This window comes from Phragmites australis, chromosome 9 (genome assembly GCF_958298935.1).
Source record: "Phragmites australis chromosome 9, lpPhrAust1.1, whole genome shotgun sequence".
NCBI classification, from domain to species: Eukaryota; Viridiplantae; Streptophyta; class Magnoliopsida; order Poales; family Poaceae; genus Phragmites; species Phragmites australis.
In genome coordinates this window covers 33966229-33993406 of record NC_084929.1, presented here as the reverse complement: position 1 = coordinate 33993406, position 27178 = coordinate 33966229, and the positions used below count along the sequence as shown (strand labels likewise).

Below are 27178 nucleotides of genomic sequence, written 5' to 3'. Positions count from 1 at the left end.
ACACCCTACTCCTGTGTGGATGCTATAAATGCCCTGAGAATGTTTCTCAGGAATGTGCTAGTTACAAGAATGTTTGTCTATCCTAGAGCTTTGGGCTCCTTGTTCTTCAACTTCTATGCTTGCATGAAATGTTCTTCGGTGGTCTCTAAGCAAGAGTCTGAGAGTTCGAGCGCCCTCTGTTCTTGGTTCACTGAGATTCACCTTCCATTCCCTTTGTTCATGCCTGCCGGCTGCCTTAAATACCCGCCGGCGGTAGCGTGCCCCGAAAGAGAGGGCACGAGTTCCAAGGCACCATAAATGGAAAGAGAGTCATTATGGCTTCTGCGCGAAGTGACGGGGGTTGAAAACGCACCCTGCGCCCGGTCTTCAGTCGTCATGATGGCGCTGGCAACGGGCGCCGTGGAGAGAGCCCACCGGGCAACCACAGAGCGGCCCGATGTGCCCGCCCGGTCTTGTTCGCCTGCCACAGCAGCGCTGCAGACGGAATGCCTCGGGCCTCGCGATGCTATCCCGAGGCGCGCCGGATGGCGCGGGATGGGACCCGTGCATTAAATATCCCCACGCCCTTCTGCCAGAGCATGGCAGGGACTGACACCGAGCATGGCAGGAGTAGTTGGAGGTGACAGGCCACGCGCGCCCTTAAATGCGGCATCGGGCCTTTCACTGGCTGACACCTCATCGCTGGACCCCTGTGGGGGCTACTGACGGGGGGCTTCCTGGGCCGTCGGGGAACCGAGTGCTCGGGGGTTACTGTTCACCTCTCCGGGCACTCTCTCCCTAAAACGCCCTTTCTTGGTCCTCGGGGAACCGAGTGCTCGGGGGTCACTGTTCACCTCCCTGAGCACTCTCTCCCGGATTTGACTGTTCAGGTCCTCGGGGAACCGAGTGCTCAGGGGCCACTGTTTACCTCCCCGAGCACTCTCTTCCCGGTACTCGGCTTTCCTGGTCGTCGGGGGCTCAGGTGCTCGGGGGTCACTGTTCACCTCCCCAAGCACCCCCTTCCTGGTTACTTAGTCTTCGCAGATCATCGGGGAACCTGGGTACTCGGGGACCACTGTATGTGGCCCCGAGCGTCCTCTCCTGGAACTTAATCCTTTTTACCTTGCGGAGATGACCCCCGCGGGAGGGCGCCACGTGGCGGATTGCTGGCCTGGCCTCGGGATTCGAGAATCCCTGGTTCCTGATTCACCAACACTTACGCTATAACTCTTAAATATGATCTTAACCAGAACATAGAGTTCACATTCATTTAAGCAAAGCGTTAATTTTGGAAGTCTTGCAATATATTCTTATCTCTCTTACTTCCACATGCGGTTTTGATGCGCGTTGGGTTCAAGAATAGGAAAATATCATTAATTTCAGAAAAAAAAATTATTTAGACATCTATTCACCTCCCTAATCACCAATATCGGTCCCACAGTTTTCTAGTTGATGGTTTGGCATCTTTATCAGCGTAGCTAGCCATATATTATTCGAAATAGATATAGAGCTAGACATGTTTCGGAAAAAGCTAAATTAGGTAACATCAGTAGTAACGATCATGCGCTCTGACCATACTTAAATAAAGTCAATGATTGATGCACCCAATTGTACATATCATATATGATATTTGAACTGAAGTTGGCTCGCTGCATTGGATTTTTGCATGCATATGTACAAGTGTCGTTTCAATAGATAAGCGTGGATATATGCATCTTCACATAATTCGGTGCTAGTTGACGAATAACAAATCATAAAGCAGATAGCTCAGGGTCAAGTTGCTTTAGAAATTTTTTTCAGTGTGCGTTAAATGTGACCTAGGTGGATCGATATATGCATGAAGATAAACTAATTAGCAGGCAGCTAGCACAGAATTTAATCTGGTCAGGTTTGACGTTGCTGTGCATGTTGTTGGCCCCCTTATGTTGTCCATCATGCGTGTCCCTAAGGAGGAGTAAATTAGTACAGTAGAGTCGAAACAAACGACGGAGCAGGAGATTTTTTTTTAAATTTTAGCGCCATGCTTAGCTGTTCTCCAAGGCGTGAGCAGACACTTACTTGGAGTTACCTTGGTCTCCAGCGGCATGACCTCTCTGATCTAGATAGGGACATACATGAGGGGGAGATCAAGAACGTTGTCACGGTATCACCGAAGGACAAGGCGCCAGGTCCGGATGGTTTATGAGTTGCTTCTATGCTATATGTTGGAATATCATCAAAAGTGACCTGGTAAGTGCAATTAAACAGCTGACTAATCTCAGAGGCCATCGCCTAAACCTTTTAAACTCCGCAAATGTTGTGTTGTTACCGAAAAAGGAGCGGTAGAGATTATCGCAGATTTTAGACCTATTAGCCTCATTCACAGCTTCGCAAAGCTTTTCACAAAGATTCTGTCCAACCGGCTGAAACCTCATCTTCGCAAGATTGTCTCGAACTGTCAAAACGCCTTTGTCCGTGGGAGGAGCATACATGACAGCGTCCTTCACATGCAAGGGTTGATAAAAGATCTTCACAACAAACGAAAGCGGGCGTTTTTCATCAAGCTAGATATAAGAAAGGCCTTTGATTATGTGCTTTGGTCTTACCTCATTGAGATCATGCAGCTTGTGGGTTTTGGGCTGAGGTGGAGGGAGTGGATCTGCATGCTTCTTGCCTCAAGTTCCTCAAGTATTCTTCTCAACGGTATCCTGGGCAAACCAATTCAACATAGAAGAGGCCTTCAGCAAGGGGATCCGCTTTCTCCTATGTTATTTGTTGTTGCCATGGAACCCCTCCAAAAGATTCTGTGTCTAACAAAAGAAAAGAACCTTTTTCATTCGGTCCATCCAAGAGCACACGGCTTTCAAGCTGCACTATATGCCGATGATGCTACTCTGGTGATTAATCCAAGTCGGCAGGAGGTTGCGGCATTAAGATAGATCCTAAACCTTTTTGGTAACACAACAAGTCTTTATACAAACCTTGATCAGACTGAGCTGTTTCCGATCAGGTGCAATGGGATTGACTTGGAAGAGTTGCTGCAGATTCTCCCAGCGAAAGTTAAGCGCTTCCCGTGCAAATACCTCGGCCTGCCGATACACTTTTCTAAGCTAAGAAAGGTTGACGTCCAACCTCTAATTGACAAGCTGGCAGGAAGGCTTTCTGCTTGGCAGGGTAGACACCTAACAAAGGCGGAAAGGATTGAATTGACGAAATCGGTACTAACTTCTACTGTTATTTACCATGCCACAATGCTCAAACTCCCTAAATGGCTTATTAAAATGATTGACAATATCCGAAAGAATTTCATTTGGACCGAAGCAGGAATTGCAGAAGGAAAAGGCTGCAAGCTTGTCAAATGGGAGATAATGTGCAGGACAAAGAGACTTGGTGAGGCTGGACTTTTAGACCTTGAATGTTTTGGTCGTGCTCTGAGAATGAGATGGCTCTGGTTGTTCTGGAATCAGCCGGGCAGGCCATGGATCATTTTTCCTTTGCAGCTGGATGACATTGAAAAGGATCTCTTTATGGCATCGACATCCATTCAAATTGGAGATGGAAAAAAGGCCACTGTCTGGAAGGACAATTGGTCTGGCCAAGGATGTCTAGCTGATCTTGCACCAAACTTGTTCAGGTTGGTCAAAAATAATAAGCGGACTGTATCTTAGGAGCTACACAATTCAAGATGGATCATGAACCTTAACCGCTTTCAGAATAGTCAGCAATTGATAGAGTTTGTTAACATATGGACATTGTTACAAGGAGTGGCCTTACAGCCCGGGGTGTAGGACAACGTGGCCTGGAAGTGGACTGCAACCGATGTTTACATGGCTAAATTTGCTTGCGAGATTCAGTTCGAAGGTGCAAGTATACCCTTTAGAAACACGTTCTTCTAGAAGGCGAACGCGGAGCCAAAGGTGCGCTTCTTTACGTGGATGGCTTTGCATGGAAGGGTTCTCACGGCTGACGCTTTAGAATCTAGGGGCATGGACAACGGAATTGTGTGTGCTTTGTGTCACCAGCAGGTGGAGACAGCGACGCATTTGCTCCTCCAATGCTCCTACGCTAGCCTTGTCACCTCCAAGGCATGGCTTTGGTGCCACATTGTAGGATTTTTCGAGCAACCAGAGTTGCAGGACACTCTCACGGAATGGTTGCACAGGGTCGCAACGCGAAGAACAAGCAAGGAGCACAATGAGATGCTTGGGATAATTCTTTATATTTGGTGAAATATTTGGAAAGAAAGAAACCGACACGTATTTGAAGGATGCGAGGAAGATTTTGAGAGGGTGGTGATCCGAGTGAATGAAGACATCATCGTATGGATGGATGAGGATCAGCGCAACTGATGTGCCTTTTCTAGTTCAATCTATTGTTGTCTGAACTTTTATTCTAAGTTTGCATTGCAATTCCTCTAGTCAGCTTCGAGCTGCCTTTAAGAACCTGTTTGTGCTCTAAATGAATCTCTTGTCCTCGCTTAAATTAAATGGCAGAGCACTTGCCCCTTTGCTTAAAAAAAACGACTTGGTACACACCTTGTAACCTCTTAGACTTAGAGCTCGTAGAATTAAGTCATTTGACCCCGGTTTCACCGACTAAGTACAATGGGCTTGCTTGCAACGGTTTTGATGCCTCTTTTTTCAGATTTTTTTGTTTTGTTCATATATACCTGTATGGCTGCATTGATATATATGGCCGAGCTCTGATTCCATTCCACCGGCTAAAAACATTTTTAATAAAGAAAGTATTGACTTCTAGCCTCTATACTAACTGGTACAACTTTTAATATATGTACCAATAGAATGTTAAGGGTCTGTTTAGTAGAGCTCTTACTGATTCAAATTTTTTACGGGGAGCGATTATCTGGAGAAAATGATTATGTGGCTGAAAGTGATTCTTTAGAGATTCTCTAAAATAAAATATATGGAAGAAGTAATTCTCTGCGAGAAGTGAATCAGGAGAATCTACTTTTTTCAGCTCCTTAACTTTTAGTTCATTTCAGAGAATCACTCACATGGATTCCACTCAATAAACTAAAAGTTAAAAGCTAATGTTTGACAGAGTTCCTACTGATTTCAACAAAAAAAAACTACTCTAAGAGTTCTGTCGAACGGAACCTAAGATGCGTAACAATTTTATAAGTATGAACACTCATGTCGGGCCTGTGACTTACCGATGAACAGATTCTATCACAAGGACTCTAAACAACTGTGCTACGCTCAATTCGGCTAAAAATAGATAGGCAAGCCCAATCAAGTGTTAGCAGGTGCACGCAATTATTTATTAAGTTGAGCCAGGAGACCCAGGTCCATGCCAATGATTGTACATGTATCCGCTCATCAGGGGCTGCTCCTGCTGGCGAGAACGCCGAGAACCGAGAACCAAGCATGGCCAGCTTTCTTTCCATCCCGCGCCACGTCGGTGCCGTGAACGCGCCATGCGCCGTGCGGCCGCGCATGTGTGCGCCTGACTGGGAGTGGGGGAGGATGGAAAAGGGTAGGCCGCCGAGGGCACAGCGGGGCCGTGTGGTATGGGGGCGCTGCTGTTTCTGCGCGCGGGAGGGAGGGAGGGAGGCAGGCAGCCGCGCGAGGGCGCGGCGTGGCGTTCACATGAAGTGTGGACCAGCCGTGCGACCCGACCCACGGGCCCAGCTTTCTCCCTATCCGCTAGCTTAGCTGGTGTCTGTTCAGATGCATCCCCCCCTGGACTCACTCAATCGCTATGGTCGGCTCTCGCTCGGCGTCGCAGGCGCAGCTGTATCCGCAGTAGTTGCCGTAGCCTTAGCCAGCTGCGGGTGCGATGTAATCCATCTTCTCTCCGAGATTTTAATTTAGTTTTACAATTTTTTCGTCTACCAAAGAAAAAACCGAAATTCATACAATTTTACCGAAGTATTGATTTTTTTTTCCCTCTGCGGTGTGGGTTAAATGTGTAGTAATTTTTTAAAAAATTAGATATTTTGTTTTCTTTTGAGATTCGTGAAATCTCGGTTGTAATATTTTAATCCCTGCTCTGACATGCATGCATGCAAAACCTGCAACTCGATCGTCTCACTTTTTCTTTTGTTATGCGATTTCGATCACGGTTTCTTAATTAAGTGGTTGAAAAGAAACATGGTTAGCTGGACAGTTTAGAAAAATATTGATAGCATTTGCTTATTTAGCTCTTGTGGAAAGGAGCAGGATCATCTGCTAGCGTATAATAGCTTTCCGTAAAGTGGTCTCTCTGATCGATCGATGGTCGGATACCCCTTCGATTAGTTTGTCTGATGTGTGTCAGTGTGGGGGTGGTTGAGGCCTGAGGGTATATCAGCGCGTGGCTGACGACCGCAATTCCTATTTCGCGTGCGCTTTTTCTTTCAAGGACTACTACGTGTGCATTGAAGGGTGCAGAGCGATTGGATTGCGTTGTGACATTGTGTTGTGTTGCTTTTTATCCATTTTATTTTACGCGTCCTGACCTCATACGCCCCCAGTTCTTTTAGCACACAAAAGACGCACGGAGAGAGAGAGAGAGAGAGTGTGTGTGTGTGTGTCCTCCTATGCTATCTCCAAGTTGCCGACTGTTTTCAAGCAAGAGGCCAGTGTTGTAACATAAAATATTACACGAACGATGCACATATCAGCACTGTCATCCTTATCTCGTGGCATGCGCGCGCGTGTCGATGTCATACATCTTTCTGTGATTCTCTCCATAGGTTTTACATAGTTTATGTCCTAATCTTTTCTTTTTCCTGTAAGGCATGTCATCATCTTTGTGTGCGATATGTTCCTCTTACTCGAGCATGCGTGCTTAGCTGATACATAACTAATCGAGTAATCCATATTAAGCACGCACATATATGCACGTATGGATGCATAACTAATAGGAGTGCTTGCTTACTCATTCTTTCGGTTATTACATGTATGTATGCAGGGGTGGGCCCACCTTAAACGTGCACCGCACAGTACACTAGATAATTTTTTATTTTTCAGTGATCTATTATATATATCAAATTTATATAACACCTTTTAGTGGTACACTCAGATTTCTAGCTAAATAAGTAGGATACTTAGTTCTTTTTGTTATAAGTCCGCCGCTGCATGTTTGTCACCCCAGGGACCACATATCGCCAACACATGTGCACGTACGCCATTACGCACTAATTCCATTGTTAATTGGAGATTCTGCAATCCGATGTTTGTTAATTGCAAGGGTTTATCCAACTGATGTGGCACTTTGCGCATCACACGCACTCTCCGATCAGTTGTGTAAAGGCTTCGGTTGGAAATAGAGACAGATCGATCAAAAGAGTTGGGTTCTTTCCAATGTCGATCGGCAGATAACAATCATTAGACGCACATTTATCTTGACTGGGTTTTCGCTCTTCTTTTGACCAATGTGGAGGCTTCTGCTGTCCGTGCATGATTCGTCAATCTTTCACACAGCTAGTGATTGGTGTTTTTTTTTCATTTTAATTACAGTTGATTCTGTAATTTAGATCAAATAATTAACATAGGAATTTTGGAATAAATGTTTCTAATATTCGGATGATATCAAGTATCATCATGTTGTGCTTTTTTCATTTTTTACCTAAAATCCAGTGAGTGACTTCCACATGAGATGGCGGAGAAGTCTTAATTTTAATTGTTATCTTCAGGAAAGGGAGAAATAATGGATCTAATTCAAGCTAATCCTTGAATGAGTATGTTGATACGCATGCTTGGAAAAAACACATATTTCTGGCACACGGGTTTGATGATGACGTCGCAGTCATCACATGCGTGTGGCCACACTGAAATCTTGGGCTGCTATTATTATTGCACTAGATTTGCAAGCACTGATCCACAGCAAAAATTAAAACGTGTGGCGGCTTGCGTACGGTAAGATAATGGCAATGCAAGTGGTCAATATATGCGGTACCTAACTAAGATGTATGGCTTCAGCTCGTAATATGGCCAGCTAGTTTTCGGGGTGTACATATATACATACATACACGCACATATATATATATATATATATTTGTTGCTCCACTCATTGTGAAAATTATGTGATTTTCTATAGTTAAATTCGTGTTTTGGCAAAGTTTTAACCTGAAAGTAGTTCACTCTATCATTGCACGGTGTCTCTCACTACTATAAAATAGCCCTTCACTGCTGGGTTGAAACCCACCATCACTTTCGATTTTAGAACTAGCAGTGAATGTGGCAGTGATATTTAAAAGATTATCACTGCCGGATTCCCTATCAGTAATGTTGCCCTTTTACAAAAACAAAAAAAAAATCCTACTCGTCCCCACACCCACTCCGCCACCGCCGCCCACTTGCTTCAGCCGTCGCTACGCAGCCACACGCAACCTTCATCGTCGATGTGCCCTCCCTTCTGTCGTCGACACGCCATATGCTCAAGTTGACTCAAACACAAGAACAAATCGACTCATCTCGTCCATATGAACACATCTCATACTTAAATTGACTCATCTCACAATCAAAATACGAACAAATTGACTCATATCATCCATATACTGTTGAAACACAAAGAACAAATCAACTCAAAGACAAGAACAAACATGGACGAGGCTGCTATGGTCGACCTCGCTTGTGCCCTGGACCCGTCATGGACTTGTCATACGTCCGTCATCACCAAGGCCGCGTGCCGCTCGGAGGAGCCCGCTCAGAGTAGGCCGCCGCTAGGAGAAGGCCATCCATGCACATCTGCCTTGCCTTCTCCTCGAGCCAAGCTCACCCGCAGCCGGAGATTGAGGGGATCTGCACGGCATGATGCCGAGCTTCAGAAAAAGGAGATGGGGTGGCCTTCGGCCTCCGCAAATGAGAACGGGGAGTTCCTGGCACTTCTCTACTTGGATGGATCCATGCAGTAGGCGAGCGAGGAGGGAGCTACGGTTGCGCTGCTGCTACTAAAGCTCAGCGAGAAAGAGAGCCCAGGGGGCCAGGCAGGAGATGAGGAAGAGCTAGTCTAGGGGTGGGAGAGAGAAAGGATAAGAGGGGGAGAGAAAGAGAGAGAGCAACGAGCAGATGTGAGGCTAGTTCGGGCTTAGATTTTCCGTCGACGGAACAAGTGGACGTGGACCTGTGAGACTAAGTGGATTCAATCCAAAATTTAGGTCCAGCTCCCTGGTTTGCTGCCGGTTTATAACAACAATCGGCAGTGATAGTACGACGGTAATGAGGCGACAAAAAAATATTTATGTAGTAGTTGATCCGGCAATGATGAGTGACAAAAAAGAACAATTATGTAGTAGTATGTCTCTGTCCTACGTGTGGTACAGTACGGCCTACTCGCCCAACCCCCAGCGTTTGCACAAACACAAAGGGGTGGCCCAGGAATGCGCATTCCTTCGCTGACACGGTGTGACATCATGGACCTCCCATCTCGCGCGCATAACCCAACCACCTTCGCGTCGGCCCTAGCATGGACCATCCACCTCCTCCGAGACACTACCGCCTAGCCCGCAGTGGCAGATCGTTGTTTGGACGCGAGAAATCCATCTAGAATTTTTCAGCCCAGGGTGTAAGGGTATGGGTGTGTCACTGTACCTAAGTACATAAAATAAATAGATGAAAAACAAAAGATAGGGAACACATTTTATTCATATTAGATAATACAAATATATGTTCCCATGCTTGTGTGCGCTCCATAGCCTATTGGCGGCAATCTAATTTCGGCGACGTGATCTTCTTTTCCTAGGGCCTCGAAAGGCTCCTAGTTAAATACATCCACGAGTCGAGCTCACAGAACATCTCTAATTAAGCTACGTACGTGGTCATCTTCTTCGGTCTTCACTTCGCGTTCTCCATGCATGTGATGATGTGGTTGGTGTAGATGGGGGCATCGGCGTCATCCATGGCCTCGTCGGTCCATGAGCCGGTGGTAGGACAGTTGATGCGTTGGCTGCACCCGCCCTTGTCATCCGGCCTCGTCGGTCACGAACGACATGTAGTCGTTGTAGTAGATGGAAGAACATGCATCGTGGCGCTCGGCTTATCTGATTCAATGACTTGGTAGCATCATAGGGATGAGAAGATAGAGAGAGGAAATTCATAAAGATGAGCGTCCGAGGAACACCATCCAAGAAAGTCTGTAGACTTCGGTGCTTGATTTTGTGATCTAGTAGCAGTACATGCATGCATTCATGCACTAATACATGTGTATTTTCATGTACATATGCACTAGTGCATCTAAGTGCATGGACTGGCCTTCAGGTCGTGAGCGATGCCTCCGGCGGCCAGCGTGGTGATGTTGGGGTCTCGACGAACAGTGTGGCATCTTGCCAGCCCTGATGTCATCCTTCATTGTTCACGGACGACCTTGGTGGTGCCGGTAGCTCCACGTCCTGTGTAGTCTTGGCGGGATCTTCGACTTTGCCACGAAAGCTGCTCCACTAGATGGCGTTGTCTCGAGCTTGACAACTTGGACGGCGAGCCTTGGCGGATCACGGACGGTCATCATAGTGGAGCGCTTCTCCTTGGGCAGTGTGAGGACGAACTCCAAGTATGCCTCCATAGGTTGTTGCGGTTGCTGCAAGGTGACGACATAGATGTCCTTCACTGCGCGTATGAACATGTAGGTGTTTATCGATCGATGATATGCGGCTCAATTGTAACACCCAAATTTTCAAATTTTGCAAACTTCTAAAAACTTGCTAGAATTTAGTTTGAGTTTAAACTTTGGAATAGGATTAAAACCTAATTATAAAATCAAAACCCAATTGATATAGGTTATATTTGTTTATTGTGCATGCATGTTGATAATAGGCATCTAGGTCTTCCTTTGTTCTATTTGGAGTTTATTTTGGTCTTGTTTGATTTTGTTTTGCGTTGCTTTGAATTCAAAAGCTTTTAGAAGAGAGAAATAAAATGAAAAATAATAAAACATTTCCGGGCCTCCCTTCTCTCTTTAGCCTAAAACTAGCAGCCGGACCACTTTCCCTGTCGCCTCTCTCCTGGGCTGACATCGCGCTCTCCAGCCCAGCGCTGTAGCCGCTATAGCCCAGTCGCGCGCTCCCGCTGCAAAACGTGCCTGTGCCCGAGACGCCTTCTTCACGTGCCACCGTCATGTGGGACCGACCGGTCAGGTTCATTGCTTCCGAGTCGACTTCGCCCGGGCACCGTCATGTTCGACTCAATTCCACCGCCACCGAGGAGTCCTAGCACGTCCCGATGCCTCCCGAGCCCGCCTATATAAAGCCCCGTCTTCCCTCGATCTTTCCCCCAAGCTAATCCGTCACATCCATCGCCAACCCATCGAGATTCATCTCGTCGATCCGCCATTGCCATCGACTAGGGGAACCTTGCCGCCTCACCGTATTAGTGCATCCCAGCGCCCCCCGAAGCCATGGTCAGAGTCACCTACCTTCGTTGAAGCCTCTCCCATAGTCACCTTCGCTAATTGACCTCCGCAGACCCCTCGTGGACTTGTTCCCGAGCCACTCTGCCGCCCTCTCCATCGCCAAGCCCTCCCAGTGCCGATCCGCCTTTGATAAGCCCCAAATCGAGTTCCCTGTGAGCTTCTTATTCTGCACGCCACTCACCGTCACCGCCAACGAGCCGGAACCCAATTCCGGTGAGGTTCTGACGAATCCGCCGTCGTCCTCCTCTCGGCGTTGCCGCTCCTGCTCTTCCCCGACCGCCCGATCTCTCTGCACCGTTGGATCTGTGGACGGCCACCTAGGTTAGATCGACAACGTACTCCTTCGATGTCCAGTAGGAAGCCATCATGTGGCACACTTAAACTAGTCAACACACCTTAGCCGAGTCACCAGCCACATCAACTGCCACCTCAGCCCTTTTTGCCACGTGTAAGCCCAGATAGCAGCCACGCAATAAATAGATATTTTCCAATCTAAAAATAATTCTAAATAATCTGAGAAATTGGTAATTTTGCAATTAGGCCCTTGAACTTCCCTGTTTTAAAAAAGGCCATATCTTTTTACACTTTAGTCCTAAAACTTTTATAGAATTACAAATAGGTCCCTCTATTTTTACAAAAATGTCCCTAAAACTTTCTATTAATTACAGTTTAGTCATTTTCTTTTATAAAATAAACCTTAAACATGTTTTTAGTATAACTTTTGTGTCGTAGCTCCATTTTAAGCAATTCTTGCGTCGTTGGATTTGTTTTTACGAGCTCTATCTTTCTAGATAGGTTTTGTCTTGTTGTTCTTTTATTTTATGCTTTGTTCTTAGTGCGTTTTGTTTGTGTGCTTTACCGGTAATTGTGCTATTAGATAACAATGCCCCGGATTAGTTTGAAGAACGTCAAGACCAAGAGCTAGAGTACACTGAGAAGCAATAAAGAGAAGGCAAGTGTCTTTGATCATCTTGTACCTATGTTTTTAAATGTTTTATTTTACAAATTGCATGTAGTGTCTATTAATCTGACGGGTAATCACCTATATTATGGTTTCTCTAGTTTTTTCATTATCATCCCTTGGAACCTAGATGAGTTATGGTTATGTGTCTTTTGTGGGAAGAAGTGCTTAGCCATGCTTTTGGGATACTGAGAGGTGTCATAAACTTGACTAATAAACATATGCCATGATGGTGGTTAATTTGTTAGTGGTTTAGTAATATGAAACCTTAGGTCTTGAGCAAAGTGATTTTGGTGGTTGTCATAGTTATGTTGTTGGTTTAGTGTTTGTTCAAGTAACCTAAGTAAGGACCGGTTTATAGAGTGACAACCCAAAAAGTAACGTACCAACCGCGAGGCTGGTATGGGTAAAGCGTGATATACTAGTTAGAGTCTATCCAGTGTGTGTTATGTCAGCACAAAAGGAGGCTTCTGGGTAGGTGTTAGATTCACGTAAACCCTGACGGTGAAACCTAGTGGGCATATGCATATTAGATTAGGCTATGGTTAGTGGTAAATGTCATATAATGATTTATTGGCGGCACACCACTGGCGTGTGTTAAGTGTTTGCGTGACACGGCAACATAGAATTCACTAACTCGTGGAGAAATCTAGACAACCTCTGCAAAGTGTAAAACTATTATAACAGTCGTGCCCACGGTTATGGGAGACTTGGATGCTCATATAATTAGTTGGTTTGGGTTGCCATTATGGCAGACTTGGATCCTCACATGATTAGTGGGTTGTGGTTATGAGTTTGGTTGTGATTTTTGTTATAGTACAGGGAGTACTAGACGGTTATGGTTTGCAAGGTAGGGAGCTTTGTATGCTATGTGTTGGACTATATAGGTTACATTCATTTAACAATAGTTTAATATGTTTTAATTACATTACTATTTATTTACTCGCATTTACGTAAATATACCATGTGTTAGCTTATTTTTGTTGAAAGCTTGCATATCATTACTTTATCACACTTGCTGAGTACTCTATGTGCTTACCATTGCTATCCCCCACAATACATATGCTGCTCAGTGGAAGACTTTGAGATCTCTAAGAAGGTGACTTGGTGTTCTAGGAGTGTATCTTCTAGTCAGTGCCGGTGGAGTGCTTGGTCGTCCATGCTTTTGTCCCACTGCCGTCGTTTAGTTTGCTATCTTTTAGCTAATATAGTTGTTTAGGTGAAGTCTTTAATGTAAGTTTTGAACGATTGTAAGTTAAAGTATTACTTTTGCTACTTTACCTGTGATGTCATTATATGTGTTAAACATCTTGGACACGCATAAGCCGTATTTGGTTTTATCCGTTAAAACCAGGTATAACATCGACGTACAGCATTGACTGATAAACCCAGACACCATCCCCAGGCCCCGGTGGCAGGCTTGAAGGCCTCAGCTATGGTGTCTAGGGTAGCAGAAGCAGACCACTCATCCATGCTTGTGATCTGAGATGGGAGAGAGAGAGAAGAATCAACAAAAACCAAGCTCACCCATGGATGATGTAAAGACTATCCTCCTCCTTCGGGCCTCCTCCTTCTGGCCTTCACGTCTTACTTCTTACTTTCTTGTTTTTCTTCACGCCTGACTACTAGCAGATGAGTTCTTCGATGGCTCTTGTGTACATGCGTGGATGGTAGATGGATGCAAGAGGCGTCAGCTTGACGTAGATGGCCTCCGGCGATGTAGCAGCAGCACAATGGCACGTGTGTGGGTGAATGAATCTTGATCCCTCCTCTCCCCGACGTGGAGAAAAAGGGGCCCTTTTATAGGCAGCAGCTAGGGTAGCTAGTGGGGAGAGGGCATTGCGAGGGAGCACTGCCGCTATTCCGTTTAGCAGGCACACAATTGTCAAAGGTGGTTGAGCCGCTCCGCTGGATGAGAGCATCGCTTCGCTTGATGAATAATTGTGCCGCTCCTTGGCTTAAATCTATCAAAACCGTGCAGCTAGATAAGAAGAGGCCCACCTCTCTGATACGTGAGCCTGTAGAAGCGTTATTGTGCGCTCTGTATACCGGCGAGTTGATAGGTTCATCTATCCCGTATTGCACGTACGTGCCGAGCTATACACATACGAGTACGTATTTTGGAGAGCCTTTCATGAGGGCATATACATGCGTGCACTCTAGCTCTATTTAGCATGTACACGTGCATGTCCCATGATGCACACGGCTCAAAAATGCGACGGTTACCGACCTTCTCGGTGCGGCTCGGTTTCAAAAGTCAAGCGGTTACCGAATTTGAATTCAAAAAATTCAAACCGATTTTTAAAAAAATCAAAAAATCCAAAAAAAATCCGATAAAAAACTAGAGATAATTTCAAGAGTATCTGTGAAAACCAAACTTTAAACAAATATCGTTTGGACATCCAAATTGACGGGCAAACTTCGGATATATTTTAAATGGGTTGTTTTGTGTACTGGGCCGAATATACAGTAGCTGGCGGCCCGTTTGCAGCCCACGGCCAGTGGATAAGGTAGCGTCGGTTTGGAGCTAGCTGTGCACTGCACACTTTCCCCACCCCACCTCCCGCAGCTCCACGTGCGGCGCCGGCGGTCGCCCGACCAAATCCGGTCAGCTCCAGCGCAAATCCGGCGACAAATCTCCGGTTATCGAGCGCAGGTGGGCGGTTACCGACCGCATTGGTCGGCCCCAGCTCGTCGCCAGCTATCGTCGCTGCTCGGTAACCGTCGGCCAACCTTCGGTAACCGCTTCAACCACTTCGATTTTTAGTGCTTATCGGTCTGTAATCGATGTTATATGATCGGTAGTGATAGATTGCATGGTATTTCGATGATGCACTGCGTTATGAGTTCGGTTGTGGACTGTTTAGTAGCTTTTTGTGTAAAATGCATTGTTCGGTGATGAGTTCGGTTGATTCGCTGGGTTATGGTCCTTATTACATTGAATTGTCCAAGTACATGCGAATGGTGGTAATATTCGTGCTAGATAATCGGCCATTTACTATCGATTTTAGGTGCAAATGGTGCTAATATTCGTTCAAATAAGTTTATTAGTTGGATAACCATTGATAATTTTTGTTCAATTGAGTTGAATAGCGATTTGAACATGTCTGGAGATATGTATTAGTAGGCTAACCATAGAGATTTCTTCTTCCAACAGAGAAATTGCAAACTAAGCGATAACAGATAAAGATGTGGTGTGGCAGCATGGGGACAATTTGGCCCCGAGTTTTAGGTGTAATTATTGCAATAAGGAAAAGAGAGGCGGTGGTGCCACAAGGTTGAAAGAACATTTAGCAAGGCACGGATCGAATGTTGTACATTGTGATAGGGTGCCTCCAGATGTACGTGATTATTTCAGACGTGAGCTGGATAAGGCAAGAGATAAGAGGAAGGGAAAAGCTGGCGAGAGGGTTCGGAGACAAGAATCAGCTAGAGTTCAAGTAGATTTGACAAGCGACAATGAGGACACGGAAGAAGAACAGGTGCAGCGTGCCATGGCTCAATCGAGGGACGAGGAAGAGTTCGGGAGGAGGGCAGGCGAGTCCTACGAATATGGAGGTGGTAGTGGTACTGACAGAGGGGGCTCTGTGTTAAAGAGGATGCTTAGGAGAGAATCGTCAATAAGGGAGCCACCACCAAGTATCAGGGATTACAATGTTGCTTTAGCAAAAGCCCCTGTGCAACCAAAGATTGACACCGGGTCATGGATGCTAAGGGAAAGAAAGCGAAGGAATTTATTGGTGTGGCATGGTCCAATTTTTTTCACACTTCAGGCATTCCTGGCAGAAGGGCGGACGATGCATTCTTTATCACTGCAGTTAAAGAAACACAGAAATGGAGTAAGTGATTAAGTTTGTAATGAATTTATTGTTGTCATACTTCTTTCTTTTTGACGTCTGATCATTTGTTCCGTAACAGGCGAGGGTGTACCATCTCTAACAAGCCAGGATATAGATGGTAAGTATCTGGACGAGAACGAAAAATGCCTTGAAGAAAATATTTGACAAGTGAAAGGTAGAATGGCCAGAGTATAGTGTTACCATAATGTGCGATTCGTGGACGGGACCGACACACATGAGTATTATTAATTTCCTCTTATATTGCAATGGTCGTATGTTTTTTCACAAGTCTGTAGATGCAACCGACTACAATCAAGATGCGAAATATTTGAACAAGGTACATTATTTTCCTAAGTTGCTAACATAGTATTTCAATTGTTGCATATTTATTTGGTTCATTCTTTTATGCAGGAGATAGGAGCAGTGGTAACTGATTTGGGCCTACAAAATATTGTACAGATTGTGATTAATAACGGGTCCAACTACAAGAAGTCATCTAGTGGGTGTGAGAGGAACTGGAGTATATTTGCTTTCATCCACACCAAAGTTCGCAATCGATTAAGCTACAAGAAACTCCATAAGTTGGTATATGTCAACTACAACTTGAGAATACAGAACAACTTGGATGCAGGTATCAGGTCGACTGTTGATGATGATCCATTTTAGCGGCTTATGGAGGTCATATTGAACGAGGATAACAATCCGCTCTGGGACTGGATGGAGACCGGGAGATCAAATACAGCCCCTGAGCTTAACGAGGAGGACACAGATAGCGACGTACCCCTGCCTACTCACCTGGTGACAGACACAGCGAACACACCTGACTTACAACAATGGGCTGCTACAGTGGTTGGTAACACACACACGGGAAAGAGGAAGAAGCAAATGACGCATACAAACAAGAGCAAGAGGACTAAGGGCAAGGGCAAAAGACAAGTGCAAAGCGATGAGAGCACGGATGGTGACCCAAAGAGCTCAACTTACCAAGAATCAAATGACAGTAGCTCAAACACTGACAGCGGTGATGATGATGATCAGGGCGGTGATGTTCCTCCATGCCAATCATCTGTCGTTCCTCCCGTGCAATTCACTGGTGAGAGCCAGTTTTCGCATGCCACACAGGATCAGGACTACAAGATAGTGCGAGCTATTCCAGCAGCTATGGCATGAAGAGTAGTTCTGGATCGTATCCGTACCACTATCCTGTCCCCGATGCTCAGTCAGAGCCTCCTATTCAGTGGGTCTATGAGTGGCAAGACCCTGAGTTTTACACCATTTTGCAAGGATAATGATCAACCACTTCTGCATGGACAAGGCAAACATGGGCTGAGTTTAAGGCAGAGTTGCTATCGACACGACGGCTAATGCTAATGTCCACCGATGAGTATAATATGGACGAATGTAATCGTCCCTCTGAAAGGACAATGATGTCGCCTAGAGGGGGGGTGAATAGGCGTTTTTACAAAAATTCAACCCTTTCTACCGTTGGCCTAAACCTGCAGCGGAATATAAACTAACGAGTTTTTCACAAGAGAAAAACCTAAATATGCTAGGCTCAACTAGTGCACAATCACCCTATATAAGTGTGGAAATTACAATCCTAATGTGACAAAAATTACTCAATTCTAGCAAGAGATATGCAATAAAACTTAAATTGAAAAAGGCTGAAAATACTGTTCATATGTCTGGAATTACTGTTCATCCGGAGTATCCGGTGTAGTCCGGATACTCCGGTGTGTACAGGTCCGGAAACTCCGGTAAAGGCCGGATTCTCCGGGTTCTGTACAGAACTGAGCCTGAAACTGAATATAAATGATGAGTAGAGAGTTCTAGCTCAAACCAGGTGATGTCGTGTGTTCCCGGAGATGATTTCAAGTAGATTCACGAAGAACCTACACTCAAATACACACAAACAAGTATATCGAGCAATATGCACAAAGATTTGAGCAAGAACTTAAAAGTAAGGAAACAAGAAAGGAGACACAAAGATTTGTTTCCCGAAGTTCGAATTCACCACCGTGAATCCTACGTCTCCGTTGAGGAAGCTCCAACGAGCCGGGTCTCTTTCAACCGCTTTCCTCGATCCACTCTTGATTTCTTCCCTTTCGGAGGCGAAATCGAGCCTTTCACAAACTTCCGCGGCAACCCACAACCTTGGGTGCTCGTCGGCAACGCCTAGCCGCCTAGGAGGTTTCACCTCCAAGAGTAACAAACACGACAACGAACTTCTTGCCGAGAACTCAAGTGCTCAAGATTGGATTTTGCTCACTTGCACTCAATCTTCCAATCTCTCAACCCAACTCTCTTTTCTTCTCAAATCACTCACTAGAATGGAGTGGGAGAGGTTCTTTTGGCTCTAAAAATGTGTTCTTTTCGTGCCCTTCCAGCAGCCCCAAAGGATGGGGTGAGTGGGGTATAAATAGCCCACTCCAAACAACTAGCCGTTACTGTTTTTGACAGAACTGGCCGGAGTATCCGGTGAACACCGGAGTATCCGGCCCTAAATCCAAATACGACGTCAGAACGGTCACAGAATGTGTCAGAACTAGCCGTTATGCTCTTTTCTGGACTTTTACCGGAGTATCCGGCCTACACCGGAGTCTCCGGTCGGCACTTAACCCAGAAAACAGCCCCGAAGACTTCCCGGAGTCTCCGGCCACTCCAGGTACCGGAGTATCCGGACTTCACCGGAGTCTCCGGCCTTTCCAGGTACCGGAGAATCCGGTCTTCACCGGAGTCTCCGAGTACAGCACAGCTGACCTCCGAAAAACGGCGATAACTTTTGATTCCGGAGTCCGATTTCGACGATTTTGGACTCTATGGAAAGCTTATTCAGAGGGCTACTCATCCCAACTGAATTCATGACCTAAAACACAAAGGATCAAATTAGGAACACTCCAAAACCCATTTTGGACACTTCCCCATTTTCCGCTCCGGACTCTTAACAACAAACTCTCACTTTGGGTTTGGTTGGGAACTCTTGAGCACTGAGACACGACAATTAGCTCACGTTGCATCTCTCTTAATAGTGCGGCATACCTATACTCAAATTCAAAGATAAAACTCGTTTGAACCACTTTGAGCATTTGAAAACTTTCAAGTACCGCTTCTTTTCTTTCAAACCTTGAGGGTTGCTAACTTCCATAAAATCTTCACTCCATCTCTTCTTGATTCTTCATATGATTTATGTGAATCATCCATAGCTTCCCATAGCCTCGCACGGTCCATCGGCGCAAAGCCTTCACTCTCTCTTCACCACCGCCTTGGTCCTTCGGCGCCAAGCCATTTGCTTGCCCTTCACCACGGATGGTCCATCGCAGCCGAGTCTTGCTTGCCCTTCACCGTTTTGCCATAGAAAACCACTTTGTATTCGACATCTTCAAGGAATTCACTTTTTCATATATGGAGTCCACTTTTGTTCTTCACTCTTGGCATATGTGATTTCAATTCAATTTATGCCTTCTTATAGATCCTAACCCTAACTCACTCTCAAGCACAAAGCACATGGGTTAGTCCATAAAACCTAAATGACAACATTATACCTTAAGTTACTTGATCTCCACAAGTAACTTAGCCTTCAAGCTTATTGCTAATCTTATTGAGCTTCTTCTTCTTATGAGCATCACCAAGAACTCCTTTATTTAGATGCATATTTCTCCTCCATGCATCACATCCGAGCATCACCTAGAGCTCGTTCATCTCGATGTACTTTCAATCTTCCCATTCACCTAGAGTTCATGCATGTCTCTTCACCTAGGCTTCACCTATTGAACAACCTACTAACAATCTCAACAACATTGTTAGTCCATATGTATTGTCATTAATTACCAAAACCACACATAGGGGCTAGATACACTTTCACCCTCAAGCTGGTGGTTCTAAAGGTGATGCAAATTTACTTTTTACAACTACTTTATTTCCATACCATGTTGTTACACTAATTTTTTCCATCTCGTAGATTGCACGTGGCGTGGATACCATGGTAAGTACTGAAGGATGAGATGTAATTGTGTTTTTAGCTTTACTACGGACAATTCAATATATATTTATTAATTTCATACGCTGCATATATAATATACGCATATATTCGAAGCAACAATTATATATTCGTGATTGAATTACTATTACTATCTGTTTGTTGCCTTCAAAACTTTCAAAATATAGCAAAGGTCATGCCAAAATTTTATATGATATTACAAAACATAACATGGTTCTATACTATTTTTTCCATGATTAAGTGGTCAATTTTTTGTTTCTTATAATTTTTCTACATAATTATTGATAATACGTCCATATATCTCGGTAATCGCTTAAAATCGTTCGGTTATCGCATCAATTTAGACGGTTTTTGATCCCTCATTTACCGACCAAATCGCTCGATTTACCGAGAAAACCGCTCGGTAAACCGAACAGAAAAAAAATGATTTTTTCACTAAATTTCAAATTTTATTAAATAAATTTTTTCTGAATTTTTTTAATTTTTATTCGGTAACCACGGTAACCATGATAATTCGGTTACCACCAGAGCTCAGTAACCGAACTCCGTCGATAATCCGAAAACTCCGTCGATAATCCGAACCTTGATGCTGCATGAAGTTGTTTTGCTTCTGTTTTCTTCTCCTTGCTTTTCTGAGTAGCACTTGTGGGCTCATATCAACTGAACAAAATATCGTCAAATAATCGTATCTGTGCGGGCTGCAGGCCGCGGAAGCAGTTGGGACCGTCGAGTCGTGGACTCGCTAGCCTCGGCCCGCTAGCCTCGTACGGCAGGACGACGTGGACTCGTGGAGCTCCTATGGCCCATTTTATTTTTATATTTCTTAAATCAAAAAATTGTAAAAGTAGATGTTTATTTTGAAAATTTGTATACCTAGACACATGTCACCTGTTGAAAGGAACTTGTCACCCTTCCAATACACGATAGGTTTGAAAATAAAAAGTATTGTATTTTATTACCTTAAATTTAAAACGCTACCGAAATAATCATGAAAAATTCTTAAAAAAAAGTTGATGGTGTGTACTATGATCTAGATTAAAAAACAATAAATTATATTTATTTTATTTCTTATTGTACAAGTAATTGTTTGAGTTTAATTATTTTAGAGAGCTAAATTATAACGTCCTCTACCTTATACATTTTTTCATATTTTTTTGACTATTTTGATAGTATTTTGAATTTTGAGAGCACTTGAGTACTCTATTTTTAATTTTTTAACTAACATGTTGTTCATTGGAAGTGCGATAGGCACCAATTAATCTAGAAATTTTTTTCAAAATGACACATATTTTTACAAATTTTTTATTTAAAGAAATATAAAATAAAAGGCCCGACTCTCATCGACTAAACTGTTTGGAATGGGGCCAGGAGACGCCGACGTGCCAGGAACAGCATAGAAAGCTTCCGCGCGGCTCTTACGGATGGCTACTGTTGCGTCTAGCGATATATATATATATTCAAGAATGCATGCCCGTTTGAAAAAATAATAGGAATAGATTATCATCCTCTATTCATCGGACGAGACCTTGATGAACAAGCAAAACCTTATGAGCCCCACCACTTAGAAGATTAAAAAATATAAAAAAATACACGTATCACTCATTCAAAGGGATAGACCTTCGTGTTGCACGTTGAATGGGCGAGAGCTTGGTTTGGCTGTACGTACTCGTACATTGCCCTCTGTACGTGCTAGTAAGTGTTTATTTATTTTTTATTTAATTCTCGATTTTATCTAGAGTACAAGAGTGATCCAAAAATTTCAAATATTTTTATGAGAAAACTAGAGCTCTCATTTTAATTTGTTTGATTAAAAAACCTAAACCAATATTTAATTAAAATTCTACAAAGAAGCCTACATTTTTTAACTTCTAACAATTTTTAATGTCTCAAATAAATTCCCAAAAATCATAAAAAATCACTAATATTCTTATCATGTGATGTACTAATTTATAATAATGTTTCCAACACTAGGTTATTTGATGAAAAAGCGAGCTCCTTTGTAATGCTCTATTTATATGTATTTTTATTATTTCATGTGATATTCTCTTTTTAATTCAAACAAATTTATAAAAATATTTTCAAACCTACATTATTTGGTGAAAAGTGAGTTCCTTTGTAATGGCTGCTTCCAAGCCCACCTCCTGGTTGTCATCGCTCGATCACTTCCTTTTCCACTAAGTGATTGCTTCCATTTATAAGCATTTTTATTATTTCATGTGATATTTTCTTTTTAATTCAATTTGAAGATGAAGAACTTACCTTTTCATTTTAGACGTACTTTGCATATAAATGGGAGCTAACCTTTTCATTTTAAACGTATTAAAAAATATTTCTAACTCTAGATTTTTTATGGAAAAATGAGTTCTTTTGTAATGCTCAATTTAAGGCTGAAGAACTAACTTCTGTAGTAGATGTGTCATTCGCTGAGGAGTGGCAGTGGCTCATAATATTCCCCCAATAATCCCTGTAGTTTGGCACCCCTCCATGCAAGTTCTGAAGGTTGATCAGCAGAACTAAGATTATTAAAAACTCCTGAAGAGTTGTAGCTAGTAGTAATTTATCACAATACAGGGTACTAATGTCAGACATCAACTAAGATGGAGAAATAGTGACATTTCAGTGCATATTGCAAACAGGAAGCCAAACAAACACGGTATATTCAGCTAGTGTTTCATGAAATCAAATCTTGTGAAAAACAACGAAGATTGCTTCTGACGCCCATGTGTGTTACTGGTAGTAGCATGTGCAAAACGAAAGGAGCCTAGAAGAAATAAATACTGCAAATATGCAAACAGGTAAGTCTCCCTGAAAGACAACAGGGATTAAAATAGTTCCTTAAGAATATCTCACCATAGTGGTAAAAAAAGGCCTGAAACTCTGAAATTATATACATGCTCCTCAAAAATGGCATCTATCTACCCAAAGATGGAACCTGGAAATTTTAGGAACACTGGAAATAGCCCAGTCAGGCTGCTTTAACTATTAATAAGCTCAGCAAATGCATGGACTGAACTTCAAATCCAGCATAACATGTCTTGCTTTATTCATCTAAAAACAATGCATTTGATATATTTTCACAATTTTTTTTGAATTAAAAAGAGAATATCACATGAAACGATAAAAATGCATATAAATATAGCATCGTAAAGGAGCTCACTTTTTCACCAAATAACATAGGGTTAAAAATATTTATATAAATTAGTGCATTACATGATAAGAATATTAATGGTTTTTTCTTGATTTTTGGGAATTTATTTGAGGCATTAAAAATTACTAGAAGTTATAAAAGTAGGTTTTTTGGAGAATTTTAATTAAATATTGGCTTAGATTTTTTGGATCAAACCAATTAAAATGAGTTGCTAGTGAGCTCTACTTTGCTCACAAAAATATTTAAAAATTTTGAGCTACTCTTATACTCTCAAATAAAATTGAGAGTTAAATAAAAAAACAAGCACACACTTACTAGCCGTACAGAGGGCAACTGGGAGCACTTACAGTCGGACCAAGCTCTCTCCGTTGAGCCGGCGACAAAGGTCTGGTCGATTGAATGGACGATATTTGATCTGACTGTATTTTTTATGTTTTTTAATCTTCTATGCGTTTGGAGCTCATAAGGTCTAGTATATTTATCGGATCTTAATCTCGTTCAATAAACGATAGTCTATTCCTGTTATTTTTTTAAACAGGTATGTATTCTTAAAAATATTAAAAGAATACATATATTCCGTCCAGGCCGTGGCAACCTCAAGGCGTCCTTTTGGGCCTGATTCGCTCCCGGGCACTGTGTTTTATCCCAGTGATCGCGGACATACTCATCTGCCCCAGATCAGCGCCATGAGCGACCTTGCTGCCGTCGACCTCGGCTCCTCCCGCCTGCTTTCGTCGCCTCCACAGAATTTACCTCGTGCATCAATTGACTGGACTGTTGGAAGTTGAAAATCACAGTACCAAAGTTCTAAGCTGTTTGTAAGGCGAACAGAAACAGAGAAGCATTTGGCCCTCAAACAAAGGCAAAATCGCATGTACTAATCCTGCTATTATGCTTAACAGAGAGCACCACTACTCCACTAGGCCTGAGAGATCGCTTGATATTGTCGGCTTGCACGTTGATTGGAGCAAATCATGGCTGTGATGCACGAGAGTATCTACTTTGGACCACGTTGATTGGAGCAAATCATGGTCATGGACCACCCAAATTCAGGCATCAAATCTGCAAAGGTAACTCTCAACAAAATTGAAGCGTTGATTGCAGCTTCTTTGTAGTCGTTACTCGTTAGTCAGCAACACCAAATGATCAAATAGCAATTCATAGTCACAGCCAAAATATCCGACAAGTTCAAGCAGAAAGGGGAGAGTGAATAATGATTATTCAATCGAACAGCAACACAATCGCTTATTAAGTTATTGTCCATAGAGCACAAGGTAGTACAAGAGATAGCCTCTCCCCAGTCCCCATTGGAGCCCCTGGACTAGATGAGCCCCAAGACCTAAAGGCTAGTGACCAATGGATCATTTGCTCCATAGGCACCAATCTCATTCGAATCAGATGCAGAACACAACTGACATACAGTAACCAACTGAAATTGTTAGCCAAATACAGGCTCAGAGCTTACCCTTGAGCCTCTTCTTCAGGACATCCATGACGGCGCCGAAGTCAGCCTTCACACTCACCGGTGGATTGGCATACTTGCAAGCCATGTCCTCAATCTTGCTATCATGGTAGTCGATCTTGGACTGTGAGAACTTCAGACCATGCGCCGTGCTGATGACCACGGTGCGCTCATTTACCCCGATGATACGCTGGTCCCTGAGCTTGAACAGTGCAGCGAGTGCAACACCAGTATGTGGGCAAGCAAACATCCCAGTGCGGTCAGCGAGTGACATTGTGTTCATAAGTTCTTCCTCCGTGGCCTCCTCGACAATGCCATTTGTTGCCTGGAGCGCCACCACCGCACGGTCAACAGACACGGGATCACCGATCTGAATCGCTGATGCAAATGTCGGCTCAGCCACCTGTGGCTGGAACTCAGTCCACCCTGACTTGTAATACCTGTATAGTGGGTTCGCATTGGCAGCCTGCGCACAGACGAGCCGCGGCACACGATCAACAAGCCCAAGCACACGGCACATCTCGAATCCCTTGTAGAAGGCATATATGTTCCCAAGATTGCCTCCTGGCACAATGACCCAATCTGGCACCTCCCAATCAAACTGCTGCAGTATCTCAATGGCCGCTGTCTTCTGCCCCTCGAGCCGAAGTGAATTGAGCGAATTGGCAAGGTAAATAGGCAGCTCGGCAGTCACCTCCCTGATGAGCCGCATGCAGCCGTCGAAGTCCGTGTCCAGCGAGAGCACCGTGGCGCCGTTGGCGATCGGCTGGATGAGCTGCTCCAGCGAGATGCGATTGGCCGGAAGGAAGACAATGGACGGGATCCCCGCGGCCGCGCAGTAGGCGGAGAGCGCGGCGGAGGTGTCCCCCGTGGACGCGCAACCGACGCCGGCGATGGGGCGCGAGAGCGGCGCGCGGCGGAGGCGGTTGACCTGGCTGACGAGCACCGTCATGCCGAGGTCCTTGAAGGAGCCGGTGTGCGAGATGCCGCAGTGCTTGACCCAGAGGTCGTTCATCCCGCCGAGGTGCTCGCGGCCGAGGCGCTCGGCCCAGAAGAGGTTGGAGTTGCCCTCGAAGAGGGAGACGATGTGGTCGGGGTCGATCTCGGGGAGGACGAACTCCTTCTTGGACCAGACGCCGGAGCCGTAGGGCCAGGTGGTGCGGCCGACGCGGGAGTCGAAGAGGTCGCGCCAGTAGGAACCCGGGAAGCGCGCGAGCGCGTCCATGTCGTGGCGCACGTCGAGGAGGCCCCCCGAGCTGGAGCGGTAGACGATCTCGTCCAGGGAGTAGCGCTCATCGGGGTCGCCGTTCGGGGCTGGCGGGAAGGGCGCGTACCACGCCGACAAGCCCTGCTTCGGGGCGCGGTGCCGCGCGGCCTCCTCACGGATGTTCTCGTCCGCCGCGCGTCGGTGCTTGGTGGTGCCGGCGGCTGGCTGGGCCGCGGCGGGGGCGGAGGCGTCGGTGGCGCAGCGGACGCGGCGGGCGTTGGGGCGGAGCGGGAAGTGGGGGCTGGGGGTGGTGGAGCGGGGGTGGGAGAGGAGGAAGGAGAGGGAGGAGGCGTGGGTGGTCGCCGCCATGGTAGGGTGGAGCTGGCGGCGCGGCGGCGGCGGCGGCGGAGTGCGATTAGGGAGGAGTGACGCGTGATAAACGGTGGATGGAGGGTTTTAGGGAGGTGGATCTGGACGCGTAACGGGAGAAGCGAATTTTATAATAGTCAGTTTAAAAAGACTATAGTAACATAGGATTTATATATTTATCTTATGATTTAATAACTGTGCTAAAAATTAGAGGGAGAAAATAAATATATATTATTAAAGGTGAAAAGATCCGAAAATTGCATCTATACCATCACTTTGAAGCCCATTTTCATCCATACCACCACCCCGTGTCACTAACATATGGGCCCGGGCCCGTTTGTCATAGACACGGGTGATGGTATGGATGAAAATGGGCTTCAAAGTGATGGTATGGATGCAATTTGCCCTTATAAAATTTGCTTTTCGTGACAGAGTCGGTGGAAAGCTGGACGTATGCGTAGACGGTGGTGATCTAACTGATAAACAGAGACGGGTTCTGAAGAATCACGTTCGAAAGGTTCTGGAGGATATCACGTTCTGTCACTAGTCGGCAGTAGCAAAAGAGTTGTCACTAGTCGGCAGTAGCAAAAGAGTTGCAGATAAGTGTTTGTTACAATAAAAAAATAAGAGCGATGTTTTTTCCAGATGAATAAAAACAGATGTTCCTTGGAGGCAACAAATAACAGTCATCCGATATCATCTAACGTCTAGGACATCATCTTCTATTTATGGCCATCTTCTTCCTCTGTGTGTTGAACCTCATCTTATCGTGCTCCCCCGCCCCACCTATCTTTGGTCATCTCCGGCAATGAGGACACGTTAGATCTCCTCCTACAACCCACGTCATGCTAACCTGATGTGCCAAAATATCCCCATCCACCCTGGTGC

At 44.7% G+C, this 27178-nt stretch overlaps 1 protein-coding gene across 1 annotated transcript; it reads right to left on the bottom strand.

The window, feature by feature from the left end:
- Window positions 1–24479: 24479 nt before the first annotated feature.
- LOC133929347 (threonine synthase, chloroplastic-like) lies at window positions 24480–26390 on the bottom strand. The gene has a single exon (XM_062376069.1). It carries the CDS (start codon window positions 26288–26290, stop codon window positions 24707–24709), a length of 1584 nt encoding a protein of 527 aa, XP_062232053.1. The 5' UTR covers window positions 26291–26390; the 3' UTR covers window positions 24480–24706.
- Window positions 26391–27178: the final 788 nt, after the last annotated feature.